Source organism: Plecotus auritus (assembly GCF_963455305.1).
Source record: "Plecotus auritus genome assembly, chromosome: X".
Lineage (NCBI taxonomy): Eukaryota > Metazoa > Chordata > Mammalia > Chiroptera > Vespertilionidae > Plecotus > Plecotus auritus.
In genome coordinates this window covers 103,077,811-103,097,093 of record NC_137784.1, presented here as the reverse complement: position 1 = coordinate 103,097,093, position 19,283 = coordinate 103,077,811, and the positions used below count along the sequence as shown (strand labels likewise).

Sequence of the window (19,283 nt, the reverse complement as noted above, 5' to 3'; positions counted from 1 at the left end):
AAGTAAACAATTTACAAATGGAAAGACAGTACTATTTAGTTCAGTTATTAAATAACATACCAAGAATTATCATTACGGATAAAATTTTTCAAAGTTCTAAGACATAGTAGCTGGAAAATCACACTCAATCAGAAAGTGATTTATCAATTTGGAACAGAGAGATTCTGAGATGATCCTAAAACAATACCAAGGCAACTAGGTTGTTATCATCAATTTATGTAATCTAACAGCTGCATCTGCTTGTTTTAAAGATTCTTGGTCATCATTTACAAAATTTATGTTTCTCAAAAAAGTACTCAATACTTTTGAGGGTAATATGGAAACCCATAAATTGTGCCACCTTCAAATGTGAACAATTTTTAATTATAAATCATACTCTGAAGCAAAACAAGTTTTCAATCAATACACATCAAACTACAAATAAGATTATTTTTTAAAGTATACATGCCTAAACAGTAGATCAGAAGTAAGCAAGACTTTACCAAAATAAAGTGGTCCTAGTAAATGCATAAGCTTGCAGAAAATAGTTAATTACATTAATAAAATCTCCAATGAACTGCCACCAACCTTTGTAGAGCTGCTTTCAGTTATCTTTGCAAGCTGCCAAAGGATTACATAGTGAGTACATTGCAGTGCATGAATAACGATCTGTAAAAAGAACCAAGAAAATAAAGTTAAAAGTAAAGTTACAATTCTTCATTCTCAAAGTTAAGTATAAAACTTGTAAATAATAACAACCTGCTCAGGCATGTCTCCATTTTCAATTCCGGTTTTCAATAGTTTGTAATTACAAGCAAACAAATCCCACTTTGAAAGGTCATGGGCACTGTAAAAAAGAATTGTTATATTAAAAAGTTAAGCTTAATCACGTTTGTTTTGGACTTGAGTGTTAACAGAATGTTAAAATATATCAAACTTTTTAAGATGCACCACAACAGCAAAAATGTGTATTTCTTTACAAGTATGTTAGTTCATAATTTTTCAGTGATTATCCAATTCAAGTACTTTTCCCCCAAAAAGTACAAGAAACTTAGCAATGAATTTGATAGCTTTATAACCTCAAAATATGCAATTTGGTTTTGCTACAGTTTTAAGAAATCAGAAACTTTAGGATTCAACTTACTTATGAAAAGCAGTGATTCTCTTCAATGTTGACAATACCTGGTATGCATCATCTTCATCAGGTTCTTCACCCTATGAATATTAATTATACAATATTAAACATTAATAACCACCAAAGTAAAACACTTCAGGCTATCACATTGGCGACACTACCTTGTAAAGAAAGAATAAACTAATAAAAACCACATATTAACTGTGCCAGTCAATGCCTAAATCTGGCTAAATTTAAAGCAATATGGCTAGAATGAGGTGACACAGTTGTTATCCCAAGTACATTATACCCAAGAGAGAAAAAGTGAGTGACATTCTCAGTTTTTCCTTCATGTAACCTAGAAACAAAACTATGAAGACAACTGCTCTTTCACAGTAACAAATACATAAGGACAATAAAGAAAAGTATATTAGAGGACAAGCAAAAGATCATAAAGATAACACCTAAAGAACAAAACCTACACAAAAGAAATAGAGCAGTCAAGAAAGATGTATCAGACCAATCACAATTAATTTGGAAAAAAAGCTCTGAGTAAGGACTAGGCATGTTAGTCCTTTCTGGCTATCAACTTTATAATTTAGAGTGACTTAAGTTTTTGAAAATTATATGAGTCTTAATACATGAAACTTATAAAGTTTGTTAAATACTACCCAACTTACTGTATCAAACCGTGGGTCTCTCAAAAAATGCTTAGTTGTTTTTAAACTTTTAATTTTTCTACAAAGTAATTAAACTTAATTAACAAAATACTGGTTGATTTTAAATTATCTTGTCCTAATAACAATCATACCCAGGGAAGAATACAGCCATTAAAATTTTTACAAACTGCCAATTAAGCAAAAATTAGTAAGCATGCAACATTACACATAAAAGAACGTTAAAGAATTCTAAAACAACAAACCTGAAAATTACAAAGTCCCTATGATTTTTGCAGCATTAATGATAAAAGTGATGTTGAAAAGGCTTAAATACATTAACTTAAAAAGTATAAATTTTTATTGTATGCAAATCCATTAGACTGTTAAATATATTTCCAAAGATGATAAAAATCACAGTAAAAATACGAGTGTGTTTGCATGGCGTGCTTTAAGCCTCTTTAGAAATACGATAGACCATCTAAAACCCAAAATTCGACAGTGGGTATAACAGCAGTTCCTCAAAGTTTTATGATATCAAAGACTATAGACTAAGAAATACCCTACTTTTGAGACTGCATGGCCAGAGGCTAGCTCTACTTTTCTGTTTCATTAACAACCTGTTCCATAATAGCCTCATATTCAACTACACCAGCCGTGGGCAAACTACGGCCCATGGGCCGGATCTGGCCCATTCGGCTGTTCTATCCGGCCCTCGAAAGAGTGGAGGGTTCTCTTGTTCTCCCCTCCGCTCCTTCACCAGCAGCAGTGTTAACATGGCAACATCCGGAAACACCACCGCAGCTCCTTCTTCTGAGTGGGCGGATTTATATCCGCCCATTCAGTAGAAGGAACAACCTCTCAATCTTCCAGAGGCTCCTTGTAATGCCCGCGGACTCGTCCCCCGACATCACCCTGGGAATGCGTAGACACGTTATCATGGTGATGTAGGGAGACACGCCCCTGGAGAGCACAGTATCAGAGCATTAGCTAAGAAGGAGACCAACAACACTGTTCCCACTGAAGTTGATGTTTTAAAGACCAAAAACCTTTCAACCCAGTCTACATTGCCATCTACATCTACGTCCCGGGCATAAGTTGGAAGTTGCACTAAAGAAAATGTTTAATTTACTGTTTACACATTTTGTTCTTTTCTGTTTGTTTTAGTTTTAAATTATTTTATTATATTTAAGTTTAATTTGAAAGGCTTTTGTACCTTTCCTTTGTTAGGCAATTTTATTTTGCCTTTGCCATCTTCAATATAAGGTATGTTATTGTGCTATGATTCCTCCATTTTTTGAAGTTTCAAATTATAATAATTAGTGTTTACATTCTTCTTGTTAAAATGTTTGAAATGAATAAAACTATTGAAATAAAAAAAAAAGACCGTACCCTTTTATGTAATGATGTTTACTTTGAATTTATATTAGTTCACACAAACACTCCATCCATGCTTTTGTTCCGGCCCTCCGGTCCAGTTTAAGAACCCATTGTGGCCCTCGAGTCAAAAAGTTTGCCCACCCCTGAGCGAAACCCTGGCAACTTCCCAGATCATTTCTTTAAAATAAAATTTAAAAAAAGATGTTAATTTTGCGTTCACCTTCCCCCAAGTCACAGATTTTTACCACCTTCCTATGTTGGTGGAGGAGTAATAGTAGCATGATGAATCATAGAACAAAAAGTATGAACATCTTTTCAACATACTGCTAGGGACTATCACCAGGACAGGTGAATAATTCAGTTACTGAAGAGGAGGAGGCCCAACTGACAAAATACTTGTAATATATACCTCTTGCAGAAAATCTTCAAGGAGCCGGTTAAATTTATCCGCCAACTCGTCTATCAGTTGACTTCTTGAAATATCTACTCTGTTGAAGATTGTAAACTCTTCATTACAGAGAGCATGATAAGTTTTAGAACATGCTTCCAAAACATCTGTATCTGTGTGCTTCTCTACAATATTCCGGATCTGTCGTAATAAGGCATCCAAATGCTGCAAAATCAAAGATTTGTTGTTGTTGTTTTTCCATTAAAACGAATGTATACATGGTAGGCATAAAGCAAGTACACCATGATGGTAAAAGCTTAAAATAAAGTAACTCTGCAAGTAGGACATACATTTTGTGCTGTTTTTCTAGTCATGGTAAATAAATGCACTGATCCACCCATACTTATTTCTTTAACATTAACAGGAATAATATCACCGTTTCATAGGGCTCTGATGAGAATTTTAACACATAAATAACTTACAACAGTTCCTGGAAAGTAAAAATATTCAATGGATATTAGCTGCTTTCTTTTTCTAATTGTTATTGTCCTGTTACCCACCCCCAATCTCTGTAAATGATCACTGATAGTCACATAATGGCTAGGAATGAGAGTATGGCTGTGCATATGAATCAAGGGGAAGCCTCATTAGTGCCATTCTCTAAATCCAATTCAATAAAATACAGAAGACATGTAAGCTATGTTTCCTTACATATTAGAAGTTATAAATATATTTTAAAAAATAGTTTAAAACAATGTGATGGGACTAACTAAACTAATACCTTTCCAAGGTGTTTTAATACACAGAAAACAGCATACCTTTTCTAATCGTCCAGTGGTATATATTTCCAAGTCAAAGTATTGAGGCAACTGCAACAAGTTCGTCACCTTTTCTGCATCTACAGAGTACTTTGAAATTAAAAAAAATTAAGAACATCACAATAATAGTAAACATTACAATAAAATTCTGTGTGACATTTCCCAACAAGATCTGTCATTTCTTAGTAACATGCCGATACTGACATAAACTTACTTTAGCTAATAACTGAGGAAGGGCCACAGCAAAAAGTTCAGTGATTTTTGTCCTATCATCCAACTGGGTCTTCTTCTCCTTTGCTGTCAGCACCTAAAAGGTAACACAATATTTATAATTACTAAGCCACTGACACCGTTAGGTACTCTCTAGTTTAAGATAAACAAAATAAATAATAAAAGTACATTTTAGATGATGGATATAAAAATTTCTACTATAAAACTTGAAAGCCAAAAGTGACAAAGAGAATAACCTGAACATTATAAGAAAAAAAAAAAGCCACCTAAAATAACAACAACCACAAAAAACAACAACTTTGAATAGTACTAGAGGCAAAATCAATACCCAATTAGATTAACCAAGAAGCAGCTGTTAGGAACAGAAAATACAGTTTAGGAGCTTACATAATAATAGGATTGAAGAGCATTTCATCCTACTCTAAACTGCAGGCCATGAACCATGGGTTATGAATTCAACACAATAAATCACTACCACACTAGCAGCTATCAGAGAACAATATTTATATAGTAATATGTGAATTATTATTTTAACAAAAAGTTGGTGATTTGGGTGGGAATGAGAAGGGATAGATTTCAGAGGTAAATGACAATCTATCATAATAGGAATTTAATCATTACTGTTGTAAGAGAGTAGTATAAGCATGGAAATACAGAAGTGTATTCAAAAAGAGACAGTATGAATTGAAAGTAGATAGTTCTAGGGCAGTGGTCAGCAAACTGCGGCTCGCGATCCACGGTTTGCCCCTCTGTTGACTAATGAGTTTGCCGAGTACTGGGATAGGGGCTTAATCACAAGAACAACAACAGCCTGTAATTACTGGAATCGAGAGTCTAGGTCAGTGGTCGGCAAACTCATTAGTCAACAGAGCGGCAAACCATGGCTCGCGAGCCGCAGTTTGCCGACCACTGTTCTAGGGTACAAAACAGGGTCCTGAAAATTGGGCAAGGCACCATTAAAACCTTGTCATTGCTTTTTGGACTGTTAGATTATATGCTTGTTTCAATTCTATAAAAGCAAGAATTAAGTGTTTAAAAAAAAAGTCACTACCAGTAATTAAAAAACAGAAAGGAAACAAAAGAAAATAGAATACATCACATACTCTGAGTTTCATTATTTGATGAAATTTCTTTTTTTTTTTTTTTAAATATATATTTCACAGAGAGAAGGGAGAGGGATAGAGAGCTAGAAACATCGATGAGAGAGAAACATCGATCAGCTGCCTCCTGCACACCTCCGACTGGGGATGTGCCCGCAACCAAGGTACATGCCCTTGACCGGAATCGAACCCAGGACCTTTCAGTCCGCAGGCCGACGCTCTTTCCACTGAGCCAAACCGGTTTCGGCTGAAATTTCTTTTAGTTACACACAAAAACACATATATAGATATGTACTAGGTCATAATATAAAATTGTATTTTTGTGCTTCACAATCAAAAAAGCTTGAAAGCGTATGTAATTGTTGGTCTACAATACAAATATATGTGAACTTTGCAATAATACATTAAAATCTAATCCCAGGAAACAGGAATTTCCCCATTTTAAATATATTTTAGAATTGATTTGTTTTTTATTTTTCTTTAGAATTGATTTTTAGAGAGAAAAGAAGGGAGAAGGAGAGAGAGAAACATGGATGTGAGAGCGAGACATCCAACAGCTGCCTCCTGCACGGCGCCACACTGGGGATAGAGCCCAAAACTCAGGCAAATGCCCTGATGGGGAATCAAACCATGTTGGTGCATGAGACAATGCGAAACCAGCTAAGCCACACCAGCCAGAGGAGGAATTTCCCCATTTTAATGAATAATTATGTTTTATTCATTAAAAGCAAATCTAAAGCCCTTGGCAAAGTATCTAAGGTGGTTAGAGTGTCATCCCAATATGCCAAGATTGCAGGTTCGATCCGCCCGGTCAGGGCACATAAAAGAATCAGCCAATCAATAAATGAGAGGGACAACAAATCAGTCTCCCTCTCTCTCTCGTCAATCAATAAAAAAATTTAAAGCAAATCTAAAAATAAACCAGGAAAGACAAACACCATTCTAAAACAGTGCACTATATTCAGTCTTAAAGGCAAGACCTGTCAATCACTGTATCTCTGCAATAACTAACAAAGTATCTTATGGAAGAAATTTCCCAAATTGCTAATGTTGTAAAATTTACTTCTAACGTATATTAACAAAGATCATCTGAATAATAAAATATAAGATTTTAAAATTTGATTCTATAGTTACAAATGTAAGTTTATAAATGATATTGAAAAAAAGAAAGACATAGTTTAGAATACTAAAAATGTATTGGCATACCCTTTTTCCTGTCCCTCTTCCCACAGGAGGATGACATTCAGCAGCTTGTCTGATGGTACAAAGCATTATTTCAATCAGAGCACTCTCTTGTCTGTCTGTCAATGCTGGGAAAAAAAATCAGAGTTAATCTATTTATTTTCCCTAAATGACATTTATAATTATTACATAAGAGCTCCTTCTGCTAGTGATAGACCTAATATATAAAGAAAATTCCATTACTGTATCAACAGAAAAGATCCAAACAAGTTAAACTTTCCTAAAAATTACAAATCTGTATACCACTGGTTCACAATTTGAGCAAAGAACACATCAACACAGATACAAAAAAAAAAATTCAAGAATGTTGATGGCAAATACATCTATCTATATAGCATAAAATTCATGTGTATGAAAACAGAATTACTCACAAAGTAAGGTTTTCACTCAATTATTTTAACAAAAATAAATAAATGGAATAAGTAAAACCTATTTTCCAAACTGTCTGGACAATAAAAATATCATAATTAAAACATTCTTACCTTCCTCTCCACTAAGTGGCTCCTCCAGCAACAAGCTATTCATACATTCCCAGTCTTTCAGCAGCTCAGTAGCACAGTCCCACATGCTATCCACAAGGTATGCTGCATGCTCATGTAGCTAATTAAAAAAGAGCAAGGTACTCTTAAACAAATAGCATACTAGCCTAAACTCAAAAGAAAGGAAGCTTTGTGGACACCATGTACAAACGCAAACAGCAATCTGCTTTTGAGTTCAGATGGAAGGACAGAGAAAAATTGCCTTTGCTTGGTGTGTTTAAGTAAACCTTGCTAGGTAGTAGCATTAAACATTTCTTATAATAATCATTAACATAAAAATTATTTTTGAAAATATTACATGCATGCATATTGATAGCCTAATTGGAATTAATATTACATGAGTTAACTGTTCTCAATTATAAAATACTAGTGTCCCAGTGCACAAATTCATGCACATTGAAAGGAAATTAATTAGAAGAAATTTTTTTTTTAAATATATTTTACTGATATTTCACAGAAAGGAAGGGAGAGGGATAGAGAGCTAGAAACATCGATGAGAGAGAAACATCGATCAGCTGCCTCCTGCACACCTCCCACTGGGGATGTGCCCGCAACCAAGGTACATGCCCTTGACCAGAATCGAACCCGGGACCCTTCAGTCCGCAGGCCAACGCTCTATCCACTGAGCCAAACCGGTTTCGGCTAGAAGAAATATTTTAATATCGCTATTCACCCTTTCTCTATAATAGAGTGTCAATCAAATTCACGATCGACAATGACAGATCGAAACACATGCGTGTGATTGGTGCCAGCGAGAACTTTATATGTATCACGCATGCGTGAGTGAACTTAGCCTTTTATATATATAGAATAAACTTGCTTAATTAGATCTGCTTTCTGATTTAGCTAAACTTTTTCCAGGCCAGTGAAGCACCCCAAGATCTCTTTCACGTAATTGTCAGAAACACAGCAGTAAATATCAACATGAAAGAGATTATTATTGTAGATCACGCAGGGAGAACAAAGGGTAAAATATTTAAATGCAGCAGTGTTTGACTGTACACTGAGAGGCCAGATTATTATGATCTCTGAACGCATAATAATCTGGCCACTCAGTGTGTGTGTGTGTGTGTGTGTGTGTGTATGTGTGTGTGTTAGAGGCTTGGTGCATGAATTCGTGCATGGGTGGGGTCTGGCTAGCCTGGCCAGGGGGAGGGGACATGGGAGGTTGGCTGGCCTGCCTGCTGGTCGAACTCCTGGTTGAGGGGACAATTTGCATATTAGGCTTTTATTATATAGGATATACACTGAGTGGCCAGATTATTATGCGTTCAGAGATCATAATAATCTGGCCACTCAGTGGATTCTGAGCAGTGAGAAAACCTGAAGTCATTTTCAAGTTCCACCATTTCTTTCTACTTTTAAGTAGGGTCAAGTTTCTAAATCTCCTTTTTCTAGCTAATAAAAAAAACATAGGATTCTACCAAGTCTCCTATCTACCTACTCCAGGACTTCTGTAAGGATCAAATGAGATGAGGCATGGGAAAACGCTTCACAAACATTTGGTTAAAGTGTAAAATGTTTGCACCTGGCTATAAAGCAAGTCAGATTCCTGGGCTGAAGAAACTGCAAGAAGGCTAGTCATTAGGGAGAGAAAGCCAGGTGTTGCTATGTGATGTCATTACCCGGCACCCACAGCAACCTTTTCCAGGCTGGGCTGTGGGCCACATTTTACATCATGGGGTCTTGCCAGCATTGGCAGGGTATCGCTCTGGGGTGGTGGCAGGGCCTATGTCCCACTTGGGGAAAGCTGAGTGTTGGTTTGTCAGCGCCAGTTCTGTGGTGCCCTTTATTTTTAAACTAGAGGCCCGGTGCATGAAATTCGTGTGTGGGGGGGAGGGTCCCCTCAGCCTGGCCTGCACCCTCTCCAATCCAGGACTGCTGGCTCCTAACTGCTGACCTGCCTGTGTGTCTGATCGCCCCTAACCGCTCCCCTGCCTGCCTGATCGCCCCTAACTGCCCTCCCCTGCCGGCCTGATTCACCCCCAACCACCTCTGTCTCGGCCCCTGCAATTATGGCTTTGTCCGGAAGATGTCTGGTCTAATTAGCATATTACCCTTTTATTAGTATAGATGGCCAGTGTGCGTCATGGCAGCTCCTGCATTGAGCGTCTGGCCTCTGGTAGTCAGTGAGCATCATAGCTACCGGTCAGACGATCGGACACTTAGCCTTTTATGTATATATATATATATGATGCTACAAACTTTAACTGAATGGGAGTGATTATGGTTACATAAAACAAAATACATGTATACTTAATAATTCAATATATAAGCAAAATATTTCCCTTTATTCTGTAAAGTTTAAATAACCCTAAAGATTCCCAATTTATTTTAGAGGATCAACATTACTGATATGAAAACCTGTCAAAAACATTACAAGTAAAAAATATACAGACCAACATCCTGCATGAACATAAAAGGAATATCCTTTAAAAAATTGGCATAAGTAGAAAATGAACATCAACTAACCTCACTTTCCAGGAAGAAAAATACCAAGGTCTTAACAAGGTTGGCATTTGGACCTTGTCGTCCCCTTCTTTTCATGACTCCATCCTCCTCTGGATCTCTACGACTAAAGAGCCTGCAAACCAACACAAAATATTTACTTTTAAAACAAAAAAACAATATTTCCTAATTAAAAAAGACTGGATTCCATATATAAGCACCTAACAAAGGAGTAATTGGAAGGTAGTTAGGTATAATACTGTCCAACATTATAGTCAAGTACATAATTTCACACTTGATGGTACTTCCCAGCTCTCTTAACTTCATAGTTATGAATTATTCTTATAAATCTTGCTTTTATGCAATCATTTCCTTTTATAAAAGCAATACAATAACTAACATATACCATTTATGCATATAAAACTATGATAAATATTCTTAAACTGAACGTGTATTTCCCTTCTATCCTTCTTATATAATTTTTCCGAAGTCTGGACTTAGTGGCCTCTCTCTATGGATATCGTGGTTGTTTTTCTTTATAAATAAAAAAGAGAGAACACTGGGTAGTAACAAATAGAAAACTGCAGTGTGATTGTTTTACATCATATATTCTTTTAAATAAATGTTTCACCCCAAAATTAAGCATTTTTTTGGAAGCTGACATCAGAGTAAAAGTGAAAAATTAGGAAAAGGTCTTAACATTGTGATACAGCTAGGTACATTTTTAAGCATATCCATAAAAAGAAATGGTACAATTCCCCTTTAAAGATTTAACTTAAATAAATTAAAGGAATTGGAGAAGGGAAATTGAAACTTTTAAAGGAAATAATAACAGAAAAACAGATTTACTTTTTGTAGAGAAATTCTCCAGCTGCTACTGCTACTGGCCGGTGAGCTGAATACACCAGATGATAGACGTTTTCACAATCTTCTGCAGTAAGAACTTCTTCACTACTCCTAAAAAATAAATAAACAGTAGCAGTCTTTTTATTAGTGGTATAATTTTGAGCATATTGAGTACAAAAATCCATGCTCATATTTTCACTAAGTTGTGTTAAGAAAAATTAAAAAGAAGACATCAACTTTGATTATCATCTATCAGTAAAAGCTTGCCATGACAAAATAGCTGAGTATTTTGTGAACATCTAAAATCAATGAGAGGCAAAAGTCCAATCAATAACAAAAGTGAAGACATATGATAAAGAGAAGTAATAATGTAAGACAAGGACATCAAAGGAAAATGAAAATAATATAAACTAATGCAGAAAGTGGAGTAGTGGCACACTAAGAGCTTAGTTAATAATCAGAGAACACTGCATACATTTCATAGCAATATTATGTGATGACTAGAGGCCTGGTGCAAGAAATTCTTGCTGGGGGTGGGGAGGGAGGGAGAAGAGTCCCCTCAGCCCAGCCTGCACCCTCTCCAATCCGGAACCCCTCAGAGAATGTCTAACTGCTGGTTTAGGCCCAATCCCGGGGATCAGGCCTAAACCGGCAGTCGGACATCCCTCTCACAATCCTGGACCGCTGCTCCTAATCGCTCACCTGCCTGGTCATCCCCAACTGCCCGGCCCTGCCAGCCTAGTCGCCCCTCACTGCCCCCCTGCCAGCCTAATTGCCCCCAACTGCCCCCCCCCCCCACTGGCCTGGTTGCCTCTTACTGCCCCCTCCCCCGGCCTGGTCACCCCTAACTGCACCCCCTGCTGGACTGATCGTCCCTCACAGCCCCTCCACCGGCCTGGTCGCCCCACGCAGCCTGCTTGTTCAGTTGTTTGGTCGCCCCTCACTAACGCCCCTGCTGGCCTGGTCGTATGCGGCCATCTTGTGAGGGTGTGATGGTCAATTTGCTTATTACCTCTTTATTATATAGGATATCACCACATTAAAATATACTAATACCCAGTTATCACACAATGATGAAGAACACTTCATCCATCATGTACTGAACGCCATATAAGACAACAGAAATGGATTAATTAAAATATAAGTGCCAAAGAGCTTATATGCTTTTAGTCTACTGTGAGATAAATAATCTAGGTTTTTATCATTATATGTAAATTAAGAATCATAAGACCACCCCAAAGAGAAAAGTCTAAGTACATTTAGGTGTTTAGTTTAGCATCTAAGATCCCTTTTTTTGTTGTTGTGTTCAAGGTTTCCTGAAGTCTAAGGAAATATTAATTCTTTGAAGAGAAACAAAATCAAAATGTTAAAATTCAAGTGTCAATAGCACTTTGATTTAATCTGCTTATGTATAATACTGGATCGTTTTTAGAAAAATCACTTGTTTATGATTTTAAAAAACATACATGATTCAAATCAGTTCATTCATTTTAACTATTTGAGAAGGAATGTTTCTTGGAAGTTTCAGTTATTATTTATATACATGGCTAAATCAAGATAAATGAGTATCACCCTTCATAAAAATATCAGTATAAGAAACAAGAAAAAATGTCTATAAGGTATTATGGAGGGAGATGAGAAGCTACAGAAATATATAGAGTACTATTACTTTGAAATTTATTTCAATATTATTCAATATTTTAATTATATGCATATGCTATATAATAAAAGGCTAATATTCAAATTGACCGAACAGCGGAATGACTGGTCGCTATGACGAGCACTGACCACCAGGGAGCAGATGCTCAATGCAGGAGCTGCTCCCTAATGGTCAATGCGCTCCACGGGGGGAGCGCCCCTCAGCCAGAAGCTGGGCTCACCGGATTGGGCGAAACCAGCAGTCTGACATCCCCCGAGGGGTCCCAGATTGCGAGAGAGCACAGTCCAGGCTGAGGGACCCCACCGGTGCACAAATCCATACACTGGGCCCCTAGTAGGTAAAATAATGGTCTAATTTTAATACTTCTCTAAAGTGTGGCTAAACATCTTTTCATATGTTTAAATTTTTATTTTATTTTCTATCAATGATCTGGTTACTGCCTTTTGACTGTTTTCCTATTGGGTTTCTGTTCTTTTTATTGATTTACTAGAGGCCGGATGCACAAAATTCGTGCAAGAGTAGGCCTTTCTTCCCCTGGCTGCTGGCACCGGCTTCCCTCTGGCTCCTGGGACCCGGGGTTCCCTCTGGCCACCAGCAGGCACCCAGAACCCTGGCTTCCCTCTGGCCACCAGCAGGCACCCGGGACCCAGGCTTCCCTCACAGCCCCGGCTTCATCCGGAAGGCTGTCTGGAAGGACGTCTGGTCTAATTAGCTTTTATTATTATAGATTGAAAATGACTCCTATGATACAATTATTTTGCCCAATCTGCCATTGGTTTTGTGAGTTTATGGTATTTTATGTATTAGATTTAAATATAGTTAATTCAGTGATTATTTTTATGCAAACATTTCCTTTTGTTTTATGTCATGCTCAGAAAGATATTGCTCAGTCATTTTACATATAAAACAATCTTCCTGAATTTTCATCCAGTACTTTAGTGGTTTCATTTATTTGCATTTAAACTTTTCATCTGGAAATTATTTTTGTATATTAAATAAATATCTAATTTAATTTTCCCCCTAAATATAACCTAGTTGTCACAAAACCATTTATTTTTTTATAGGAAATGCAATCTTCACCCTAGACTAGGTTTCTGGATTCATCACATTTGTCTCTATATTCTTCTTTATTCTATGCCAATGATCTCTTTGCATATTCACCAGTACTAAAATTTTAAAATCACCATGGCTTTACAATATGATTTAAAATCATATTGGTCATCTCTTATTTGTTTTACTAAATTTCGCTGGCTACTATTACATGATGAATGTTCCATGAGTGTCAAAATTAACATGCTATGATAAAAAAGGACCCTTTGGCAGTTATTTGGATCATGTTGACAACCTAAATATCCACTGACAGATGAATGCATAAATAAAATCCTATATTATAAAAGCCCAATATGCTAAATGTCCAGTCGTCCATTCAACCAATCAAAACGTAATACGCTAATGATATGCTAAGGTCACTCAACCACACGCTGTGACATGCACTGACCACCAGGGAACAGACAGCCAACCAGTCGCTATGATGTACACGGACCACCAGGGGACAGACAGTTGACAGGTCAACCAGGTGCTATGACATGCACTGACCACCAGGGGGCAGACACTCTGACCAGTAGGTTAGCTTGCTGCTGGGGTCTGGCCGATTGGGACAAGCGAGATGGGCCGGACATGCCCTGGAGCCCTCCTACGGTTCCTCCCCGGCTGGCCAACCTCCTGTGTCCCTCCCCGGCCCTGATCATGCACCAGGCCTCTAGTGTGGTATAAACATACAATGGAATATTACTGAGCCTCAAAAAGGAATCAAATTCTTATATGCACTACAATATGGACAAACACTGAAGACAATATGCTGAAGTTAATAAGCCAGATATAAAAGGACTAATATTGTATGATTCCACTTATATGAGGTACCTAAAATAGTCAAATTCATAAAGATAGAAAGTAGAACAGTGGTCACCAGGGATTGGGGGGTGAGGAGGGGAGGGAGGAAGGAAGAGTTAGTGTTTAATGGGTATAGAGTTTCAATATAAAAGGATAAAAGTATTCTGCAGATGGATAATGGTAATGGCTGCACAATGTGAATGTACATTATGCCACTGACCAGTACACTTAAAATGATAAATTCTGTTATATACATACTAGAGCAGCCTTGGGCAAACTACGGCCCGCGGGCCGGATCCGGCTGTTCTATCTGGTTCTCTTGCTCTCCCCTCCGCTCCTTTACTTTGAATTTATATTAGTTTACACAAACACTCCATCCATGCTTTTGTTCCAGCCCTCCGGTCCAGTTTAAGAACCCATTGTGGCCCTCGAGTCAAAAAGTTTGCCCACCCCTGTACTAGAGGCTTGGTGCACTTGGGGGGAAGGGGGGTCCCCTCAGCCTGGCCTGCACCTCTTGGACATCCTTAGTACTGCTACGGAGGCAGAAGAGGCTCCCGCCACCACTGCTGCACTCGCCAGCCGTGAGCCCAGCTTCTGGCTGAGTGGCACTCCCCCTCTGGGAGCGCATTGACCACCAGGAGGCAGCTCCAGCGTTGAGTGTCTGTCCCCTGGTGGTCAGTGCATGTCATAGCAACCGGTCGTTCTGCCGTTCGGTCAATTTGCATATTAGCCTTTTATGATATAGGATTACCACAATTTTTTAAAGAGAAAATGATTTGCATCACTATTGCATTATAACATAATATGTTTAAATTCAGATTATTTAAAGAGAAGTTTAGTTTCATTAAATACTAATTTCTGAAAGTGTAATAAAATACAATAGAACATTTATTACACTCAGGTGTTTAACTTTAAGAGCATCTAAGACACTAAAATGGAAAGAAAATGGACCAAAAGAATGAGAACACATGAATTCTTAGCTCAGAATTTTTCTAGTTCCATGGTTTCCTTTTCCTATTTTCTCAAGTTTACATGGGAAAATTAAACTTGTACCTGTAAAATACCATGACTTAACAGCATGGATGAAGCTGGAGAGCATTATGCTAAGTGAAATAAGTCAGTCAGATAAAGATAAATATCACATGATATCACTCATTTGCCAATTATAATGAACAACATAAACTGATGAACAAAAACAGAGACAGAGAAGCATTGATCAGATGCTCAAACCTCAGAAGGAAGGTAGGGGAGGGTGAGGGTAAGGGGTAGAGGTCAACCAAAAAACTTGTATGCATGCATACCAGCATAACCAATGGACATAGACACCAGGGGGGTGAGGGCATGAACAGGAGTGGAGTGGGGGGGCGGGCAGGGGGATAAGGACATATATGTAATACCCTAATAAAAAAAAAATACCATGACTTAAAAGTTACTAAAATTTAGATCTAAATAAATGAAACCAAATTCTCTAATGTATTATTTAAATATCTGGACATCAGTAATATGCAATAAATACATACTTACTGTAAAACAAGAGTAAGTAATTTTATTGCTTGTACTGCCACATCGTATTCTTTGTCAAGGGTCATAGACACAATTCTATCCTAAGGACAAAAAAAAAGATTTTTAAAGGGAAAGCAAAAGAAAAATATTTTCAAACGATAGGTAATTTTTAAATACTTAAAAGTAATACTAACCTTGAACCGACTGGTAAAAAGCTCCAGTTTGGAATTAAGCTCTTTGTTATAATAAAGCCCTTGTAGAGCAGTGAGACATTTGAGTCTTACTTCACCTTGCTAAAGAAACAAGAGGAAAAATGCATTAAAAAGCTTGTATTTTTTCAACCTGAATATTCAATACATATACCCTATTTTCTACTTTAAAATTTTAAATGTTCTATACAGTAGCATTTCTTCAAAAACTCACCTTTGATAATGCAAAAATATGAATCAATACATATATATATGACTAAATACCTTTGGGATTACCATTTTTGTAGATCAAATAAAAATTTTTTGAAAATCTATTCAGAGAAATATTATGAAAGACAACAGAGGCATATTTCATATTAAGTTTTACTTTACAGAAAGTAACATTTGTAAGAGATAAATACTAGGAACTTCAAGGACAACGAAAAGGCAGCTTCAGAGAAAGGCAGATTAATAAAAAAGGTCAGAAGTCAAGTTACAACTTACAATCTAAGATGCATATTTATTGAGAAGAATTTTTTAAAATATAGTATTCACAAACTAAAAACCAAATTAAGGACTCTTTTTAGTACTCTAAGAAATTCCTCACTACCCCCACCTACATAATCCTCAGATCATGTTTCAGAATAAAAAATAATTCAAGATTAAAGGCTAAATCAGTGGCCACGATTCAAAACTCTACAGGAATTTATGTGACAGAGATAATAATTTCTTGGAGCATTCAGAACAGAATATAGGAGACAGACCTATAGGAATGGAGTCCCAGATATACCTACATTCATATAACTCTTTTCGAATGAGAATTGTATACAGTGATGCCTGTAGGTAGATAGTCTATAGGGCATACCTTACCTTATCATGCATAGTCCAACCAACGTATTTTAAATAACTGTCATTAAGAAAAGCATCACTATACATTTTCATCCAAATGCCAATTTCTTCAATACAAATAGCTCGGATTTCAGCTATTGCATCGCTAAAGGAAGGAAGGAAACATTATGCATATTAGTGCCACTATACCACAGGACTTTTTATTCAAGAGATGCCAAATAATTCAAACCTACTATAAATAAACTACTATGTAAAGTATTATTGATTTAAAAGTAGAACTGGCCCAGCCAGCATGGCTCAGTGGTTGAACCAGGAGGTCATGGTTCAATTCCAGTCAGGGCACAGCCTGGGTTGCGGGCTCAATCACCATTGTGGGGCATGTAGGAAGACAGCCGATTGATGGTTATCTCTCCCTCTTCCCTCCTCTCTGAAATCAATAAAAATATATTTTAAAAATAAAAGTAGAGCTGAAGCATGGCCTCTGAATGCCAATGAGGTTACAATTTAGTTGGCAAAGCATAATTTTCACCACATAAATATTTAAACTCAGAACTACAAACAAAATTGATCCCCACCTTTTACACCATGCCATATCACAGACTTTTGCTCACACCTGCTGGGCATGGTATATTCAGAAGACAGCAGGCACAATAGTCTGGTTAGAGTATAATTTTCCAGGCGAGAATTAGTTACACATAACAATGAGGCCAACCTCAATTTTGATTTGAATGTCAAACTAAATTATTTTAATTTATCCTGTAGGTACTGGTGAGTCATTAAAGGCGTTTTAGCAGAAAAATAATGCAACAAAAGAACATTTTAAGGAAACTTCAAAAATCTCTAGGCATGAGAATGATGAGGAAATAGACAAAGATAACTATGACAGTAAGAAATAAAAAGAATGGACAAAGAGACATTACAAAGGAATTATTAACCTGATTAAATAACTGCCAAGTTGAGGAAATGAGAAAAAAGTTGAATAAGAATGCCACCAACATTTAAAGAATAGGTTACAACAGAAATGGAGGTAAGATTACCTACTTCTTTCCTCTATTCATTCAAAATAGCAAAAGAAAACATCTCACGTCTATCCAAATTTTCCCACTGATACTCAAATGAAAGAGAAGAGAGTCAGGAGTCAGTGTGTACAGGCTCTATTAGCATAATACATCCAAAAGCAATGAAATATTCTATACGCTGACTCCTAATAAATAATGGTAGTAGCTTCCATTTGCTGGGCAGCTACAAGTCAAGAACAACACTAACCCATTTTTCAGACAGAAAACATCAAATTCAAAGCAGTTAAATAATTTGCCTTGAGTGTGTCTCATTTCATGGAAGAGCTTAGATTCTAACGTTGACTTTCACCAACACTCTTTCCACTAACTTATACTGCCTAAACCACTTCCAAACTTCAATAGAGTTAAGAATTACATAGAAAAAACTGTCATGACTTACCGGTATCTATGTACAAACACTCCCTTAAATATTGCATTCATCATATTTTCTATTTCATCCTGATTTTCTTGAAGCTGAAAAAAAAAGTTTCTTTTCAATAGTAATGGAAGACAACCAAAAGAATATCTAAAATTTGTTAAAGTACAAATGCAGGTTTCTCCAGTAGTTTAGTGGTTACATCTAAATTTTACTTTCACTAGACAACAGTCAACACAGAAAAATTAACAGCTGTTGTATATCAGGTAAAGTCCCTTGATATCTGGAATATTTGACTTGGCTTTTTTAATGTTTGGCTGGAAAATTGATTTTTCTAATGCTCACAAATTTCCATTGTATAAGGGTATGTAATGAAATCTGTTAAGTTTATAATAATACATATTATCTATTAAATAATATATATGTTCATATAAAAATATTAACAATATTTTTTTATCCTGGTCTTTATATTCTGAAAAAGAAGAGTCATATTAACTAGTATCTATTCAAAAAATAAAAGGGATTTGAATAAGATAACTTGTAAAAAAAAAATTGTCTCCCTGCTAAATTCTTTTGAGGGAAAGAAGGCTCACCTGAAAAAAAATCAAGTAAACATTTCAAATCTTGGTTGACTTATGTACTCCATATATTTTTAATTTAGAGTTTGAGAGTTAAGAGAAAATTGTTTCAGAGCTTGGAAGTTATAAGAAATCTGTGTTTTCGTAAAAAAATTTTTTTCTTTTCATGAATATAACCTTGCATTTCTAAATAATGTTAACTTACGTTCACTGGTACAGATAAATAGTCAAAGGTACCGGTGGTCTTTTAATGTGTTTAAAAACTTATCCCTAACCTAGAAGTATTAATATCCTATATTTGCACAAGAATTTCATCCGCTCATCCTGGCCCTGGCCAATGTGGCCCAGTTGGTTGGGCGTCCTTCCGTGCATTGAGCGGGTTACCAGGATTGCAGGCTCGATCCCTGATAGGGCGCGTGCAGGAGGCAGCAGATCAATGT

At 36.6% G+C, this 19,283-nt stretch overlaps 1 protein-coding gene across 7 annotated transcripts in view; it reads right to left on the bottom strand.

The window, feature by feature from the left end:
- Positions 1-19,283, bottom strand: part of STAG2 (STAG2 cohesin complex component) — a 155,541-nt gene that overhangs the window by 39,423 nt on the left and 96,835 nt on the right. For all 7 annotated transcript variants that reach the window (XM_080652172.1, XM_080652177.1, XM_080652176.1 and 4 more), the window contains 14 exons: positions 18,290-18,363; positions 16,853-16,976; positions 15,989-16,087; positions 15,816-15,895; positions 10,745-10,852; positions 9,920-10,031; positions 7,391-7,508; positions 6,873-6,976; positions 4,550-4,642; positions 4,336-4,425; positions 3,539-3,742; positions 1,124-1,194; positions 739-826; positions 568-648 (listed from right to left, as the gene is read on the bottom strand). In XM_080652172.1, the coding sequence (XP_080508298.1) occupies positions 568-648; positions 739-826; positions 1,124-1,194; positions 3,539-3,742; positions 4,336-4,425; positions 4,550-4,642; positions 6,873-6,976; positions 7,391-7,508; positions 9,920-10,031; positions 10,745-10,852; positions 15,816-15,895; positions 15,989-16,087; positions 16,853-16,976; positions 18,290-18,363 (1,446 nt within the window). The remainder of the gene's footprint in view (positions 1-567; positions 649-738; positions 827-1,123; positions 1,195-3,538; positions 3,743-4,335; positions 4,426-4,549; positions 4,643-6,872; positions 6,977-7,390; positions 7,509-9,919; positions 10,032-10,744; positions 10,853-15,815; positions 15,896-15,988; positions 16,088-16,852; positions 16,977-18,289; positions 18,364-19,283) is intronic.